The sequence below is a fragment of the Phyllostomus discolor genome, chromosome 9 (genome assembly GCF_004126475.2).
Source record: "Phyllostomus discolor isolate MPI-MPIP mPhyDis1 chromosome 9, mPhyDis1.pri.v3, whole genome shotgun sequence".
Taxonomy (NCBI): Eukaryota; Metazoa; Chordata; class Mammalia; order Chiroptera; family Phyllostomidae; genus Phyllostomus; species Phyllostomus discolor.
The window spans coordinates 89,356,459-89,362,458 of NC_040911.2; the positions used below are offsets into that span (position 1 = coordinate 89,356,459).

At 56.9% G+C, this 6,000-nt stretch overlaps 1 protein-coding gene across 1 annotated transcript in view; it reads right to left on the reverse strand.

Moving 5' to 3' along the window:
• TGM2 (transglutaminase 2) overlaps positions 1–3,775 on the reverse strand; it is a 31,086-nt gene extending 27,311 nt beyond the window's left edge. The window contains exons 1-2 of the mRNA XM_028524237.2: positions 3,645–3,775; positions 360–539 (exon numbers count right to left, since the gene is read on the reverse strand). Coding sequence (XP_028380038.1) covers positions 360–539; positions 3,645–3,654 — 190 coding nt within the window. The 5' untranslated portion in view covers positions 3,655–3,775. The remainder of the gene's footprint in view (positions 1–359; positions 540–3,644) is intronic.
• Positions 3,776–6,000: the final 2,225 nt, after the last annotated feature.

A 6,000-nucleotide genomic window follows, 5' to 3' on the forward strand; every position in this document is an offset into this window, starting at 1 on the left:
GGTTCTCTCCAGCACCCAGATGGGATCTGGGCCTAGTCCTAGAAGCCTGGTCGGGTTGCATGGATTTTGGGAAAGTTGCTTTAATGTGGGAAAGAGCAAACATGACCTCAACCCCAGCCCCGGTGCCAACAGGTTTTTAGGAACCCAGGTAGGCGGGAGCACAGACTTGTTTACAAAGCTGGGTGGCCTGGGGTGACATCTCTCAACTTTCCGAGCCTCAGTTCCCTCATCTGTAGGATGGGGCTGGTGGCTGCTGGGAATTTTCCAGGGGGCAAAGATGAATGGCGTCACCTGTCCCATGGTCTTTCAGGGGACAAGGACGTCACAGAACAGGGCGAGTTCAGGGTGGAGGCACTTACCAGTCACGACACTGAAGTTGAGTCTGTCCACGCTGGCCTCATAGTTTCTGCCCTCAAAGTACAGTGTTATCCGAAAGGGCTGGCCCCGCCGCACCACCAGCCCCTTCCCGCACAGGTCTGCCGTGTGGTGGTCACGGCCGTTGGCCTCCAGCTCCAGGTCACATCTCTCCACAACCAGATCTGCGGAGACAGGGAGGGGCGTGAGCCTGGGTGGCACCCCTCAGCCAGCTGTGAGCCCCCCTCCCCACCATGCGCCTTCATTTGCACAGTGCCTGGCACATAATAAATGATTAGTAAACTGGAGCTATTCTATTACAGCGGGGGCGTTCTTTTGGTTAAAGCAAGGGCGGTATTTGGTATAGGTTAATTACATAGGCTTTGCCTTTGAAGTTCAATGTCCAATTTACAAGAAATACAGAGGACTGAGGAACACTGTAAACAAAGAACCAGGACACAATCAACAACATTCATACTCAGGGGAACTGAAGGCACAGTATTTGGTTTCTTTAACAACTGAACTACAAGAAAAAAATGGGGGAAAAAAGTTGAAGCAAGAACCTATATATTAAGAGGCACTTAAGAAACTTTCCAAGCCTTTGTGCGATGTGAGTCTTATTTAGATGAAAAAAAAAAAACCCCAATGATTTAAAACCGTTTATTACATATAGGAGGCAGCTGGAAATTTGGATACCAATGGACTAAGGGTGATATTAAGGAACTTTTGTTAACTTGTTTATGTCTAAAAGAGTCCTTAGCCTTCAGAAAGATACACTGAAGTATTTTCAGATGATGTGATGTTCCCGAACAATGCGGCCGGGGATCGGCGGGTGTAGGAGGCTGGGGTCACCACAGGCGATAGTGGCTGAGGACATACGTGTTTATTATACCATTCTCTCTACTTTATGTATGTTCAATGTTCTCTGTAATAAAAGGTGTTTTTTTTCAATCCTCACCTAAGGATGTGTTTCAGAGAGAGGAAGGGAGAGAGAAACATCAATTGGTTGCCCCCCGCAAGCACCCCAAATGGGGGATCAAACCCATAACCCAGGCCTGTGTCTCCACCGCCCGGGAATCAAACCCTTCACCACCTAGTGCATGGACAGCACTCCACCCAACTGAGCCACTGGGTCAAGGCCATAATCAAAGGTTTTTTAAGGGACAGGGATCCGGGAGTTCTCTGGACCGAGGCTTCTGCCCTGCTGTGCCTCCGTGTGGCCCTGGACAGCTGCCCCCCTCTCTCTGCTTCCTTCGCTGAAGCCTCCAGGGGCTGCTGTGAGCTCCAGCAGCGAGAGTTAGGAGAGCCTTCCCTTGGGCCTCCCCTGGGGCAGGAGCTTGCTCTCTGAAGGTTCTAATTATAGGTTCAGAGGGAGCTGAAGACCAGGGCAGGGGTAGGGGGAATGCGGTGGGTGGGGGTCTGAGGGAAGCACAAACCTTACTAACCTTGGCAGGCTCAAGGTCGAGATTGGGCAGCCAATGGGTGGGGGAAGTGGGCAAGGCAGATTCTCGGTGTGGTGGGGCCCTTGGCGGGTGTGTGGTCCCGCTGAGGCCCAAGGGTAGGGATTTGCCCAGCGTCCCCCTGCAAGGGAATCCTGCCACTGGGACATCAGCTCAGGCCTCTTGCCCTTCACCATGGAACATCCCACAAGTGGGGTACAAAATAGACGTTATGTGGCCCCAGGTTCCACGGCAAAGGGCAGCTTTGGAGTTTGAACCCAGGGCTGCGGTTTCTGGAGTAACCACCTTACTCACAGCGCAGGGTTTGTTCTACACACACACACACAGACACACACACACACACACACACACACACACACACACACACCCCCCCCGCCCCCTCCCCCATCATGTCCTGCACTATTCTCCAGCCAGGGAGGGGATGTGGGGAGGCCGACCCTCTGCAATCACAGCAGGAGAGGCCTCCATAGGAAGAAGGGACTTCTGGTGGCCTGCCTATGCAGGAAGGAGGGCGCTGCTGTCCCCTGGGAGACCTCGGAGAGGGGGTCAGTCCCCGCTCTCAGGCTCTCGTCTGAAGAAGGATTTCCAAAAGCCACGCCCAGCTCCAAAGGTACAGAAACACAGGGATCCGACGCCCTAGGACTTCTGCCTTGGGGAAGGACCCGAGGTCCTCCCCCAGCGCGGGGGACTCCTGGAGGAAGTGGCCCCTCTGGCAATGGGGCAGAAGGCTCGTCATAACTGGCATCTCCAAGGTCTCTCAGCCCCACTGAGCCCCACTCTTGGGGACGGGGATGAGAAGCAGCACTGGGGACAAGCTGCCACCTTGATGACACGTCACAGCCAGGCCTGAGTTGGAATTTGATCCCACACATTGGGAGCTGGGTCCCAGAGAGGGCCGAGGGTGGCCGGAGGCCACACAGCAGGTCCGGGAGGTTCATGGTTCCTCCCACTGATCCCTGCTCCTACTGCCCTATATCCCTCACCTCATTTCCTCTCCCCACGGCTTTTTCCAGGTGCAGAGGTCATTTGCAAACGGCCCTGACCCAAGAGCCATCTGGGACGCTGGGCCCTGCGGCAGTACTGCAGGGACGTCCCTCACTGCAGGAATTCCCTCCCCCCAGGACGGTGGCCCTGCCTGTGTGTGTGTGGAGGGCAGGTAGAAAAGCAACTGAGCCCCTCCCCCACTCCTCTCGGCCCTCCAGGTGTACCAAGGGCCGGCCTTGTCACATGGCTGGTTTACAGAAGGGGGGACTGCGACTCTACTAGTAGCCAAGGACCCGAACTCGAGAGCCAGGAGGGACCTGAGAGGACACGCCTGCTCTCAGCCTGCTCCTCTGTAGGATGCTGGAACTTCCTCTCTGGCCCCTGAGACCAAAGCGTCAGCCAGGGCTGGCTTGCGCACCACCAGGGACGGCATGCACGCCTCCTTACAGCTGGCAGGGACTGACCAAAGCTGCGTGTTGTGAGACCAGGCCAGTGACCCCTGCATGGCATTATGTCACTTGGCACACAGCAGGGACGCAGCCCAGCTGCGGACAGGAGCAATGTCCCCTAGCACAGCACCTCACAGTTTACAGCTTACCTTCCTGTCCCATTGCTTTGTTGACCCAGGGAGGCAGGGGTTAATGATTACGCCCTGGGGAAACTGAGGCCCCAAGCCCAGGCAGGAGTGGGAGCAGGCACCTCACGCCCAGCGCAGCCCTCATGTTGCTCTCCAGGATAAACCCCAGCCTGTCCTGACCCCAACCGCACTGGCAGACCACCGAGACCAGGGAGGGACAGCCAGGCATGGGGGCCCCTGAACACAGCAGCACTGACCCTAATACTCACCCTCAGCCATGGTCAGGTGGTGGTGGCAGTGGCACCTTGTACTGGTGGCAGGACCCTCCAAATGCAGACCACTGGCAGCCAGTACTGTGCTGGAAGCTGAGAGCTGGGAATTTATAACCGCTTTGGGGCGGGCCGGGGGCGGGACCAGAAAGGAAGGCGGGGACCTCTTGAGGCCGCTAAGTCTGGGCCCACGCTCTGGGCTGGCCGGCTGGGACAGGAGTACCAAGGAGTACCAAGGAGGGAGAGGTAGAAAGGCAAGGGCTCCCCCTGGGGGAATGGACTGAGCGCAGGGCTGGGACAAGGACAGGAGCACACAATTAGATCAAGACACACAGACATGCCTGGACCCACAGTGTCAGAGCTGGGGGAACAAAGACACCTGGGTAGAAAAGTACGCACATGCAGGTGCAGACTCACGTGGGGCGGACACAGACACACAATCCCACAGATACAGCAGACAAACCTGGGCACACAGTGACATGGACGCAAAATCAGCCTAAAACCCCAGGGACAGGCCAGGGCGTAGACACAGGCAGGCAGACAGGTACCCTCCAAGAGCCACACACTGGGCATGCAGATGTCCAGATGCGTCCAGCTCACAGACACCAAGGTGCCATCAGATGTGGGCACACAGTCAGACTGGGGCACCCACAGGCCCGCAAAGATGCGTGTTCCCGGAGGGCTCGGAGACGCACACTCACGTGCAGAGGCAGGCACACCCACCGGGACAGGCACACCCACATCTCTTCCTGGAGCAGAACCCTGTCTCTCTCATCCATCCCTCAGCCCACCTACCCACCTACCCACCCATCCACTCACCCACCGGCCCATCCACTCGCCTGCTCCTTTACTCTCCCCTGCCTGCGCCCCACCCTGTCTTCACTCTCATTCACACCCTCCTTGCAGGCCTATTGTGTGCCGGAAGGGAACAAAGACAACTTTCCAGGGACCCAGGCTCTGACCCCTCCCACCCAGCATCCTGCAGGGGGAGATACCATCCACCCCGCGCCCTCTGGTCCCCTGGACTCCTACGCTCCTTCCTCATCCTGAGGCCCCTTTTCTGGAACAAGTTCCATATCTATTGATGGCTTTGGGCTACAGAACTGGCCCCAGTTCCCATTCCTGGTGACGGGGAACAAGCCTGTGTTGCTTTGGTGGGGTGTGTGTACTGCCTGGGGTCTTAGTGGACAGATTCATGACACGGAGGCACGGGGACAGTGAGGCTTTGCAGAAGGGAGGCTGTGAACTGTACGGGACACAAGTGTTAGTCCCGCCCCAAGTGAACGGCTGGATTTTGCCTTCATTCATTCTTTTCCAAGAAAACGACACGTTCTGTTCCACTTGGTACTAATTTCATTTTACAACCTCCGCCTGGGAGCTCCCTGGGGGACGGAATGCACTCGAGTCTTTTTAGAATGGCCATCAGGTCCTTTCCGTTGGGGCATGGGGCTTGACACACAGTCCTGGCCCGTCCCTGACTCAGCCAGCTTCCTTCCTCTCCTCTCACCGAGGAACTTGGGTCACCTGAAGGACGCCATGTCTGGGGCAACCCCAGCACAGGCCCAGTCCGCGTCGGCACTGGCCTCCGCGAAGTGGCAGGCAGAGGCCAGAGCCGGGGCCGGGTCCACAGGCCTGGATCTCAGGCTCCAGTGACCGGGGGGCACCCTTTCCACACTCTGGGCCTCCGTGTTCCCGTGCATTCAGGGGAACGGGGAAACCCTGCCTTGTCTTCCATCTTTGGGCAAGTAAAGACCCCAAATCCTGTTTCCTGGAAGGGAAACAGAGGTCTGGAGAGGGTGGTCGTGGGCTCGAGTCCCTTACACCACAGGGGGCAAACACAAGGCCCGCAGGCCGAATCCGGCCCTCCACCTTGTTTTCTCTGGCCCGTCACCTGGTTTCTACTGGGCGGTAGCACTGAGCTCCTTGCCCCTAGTTAAGGAGTCGTTACATTTATACAGTCCTAAAATGACGTTCAGCCCTTTGAAGGCAACTGTGAGGCTAATGTGGCCCCAGTGAAAATGAGTTTGACGCCCTGCCCTGCAGTACAGGTAGGAGCTCTTCATCATCCTGCGCGAGGCAAGTGCTGTGTATGTGATGGTTAGAGTGGGCAGCATCTGAGGCCACTCAGCTGTGTGACCTTGGGCAAGTCCCTAGACCTCTCTAAGCCTCTGTTTCCTCCTCTATAAAATGGGTATCACAAGAGTCCCCACCTCTGGGCGTTAGAGACGTCTGTTCGGTGCTGAGCACATGGTAAGTGCCCAAGAAATGGCCCCTGAAGCTTTGCTGTGAGGATGTTAAGGACCGGGACTCCCCACCCCCCACAAAAGCGAGGTTCCTGTGTGTAGGTGACTCGGGT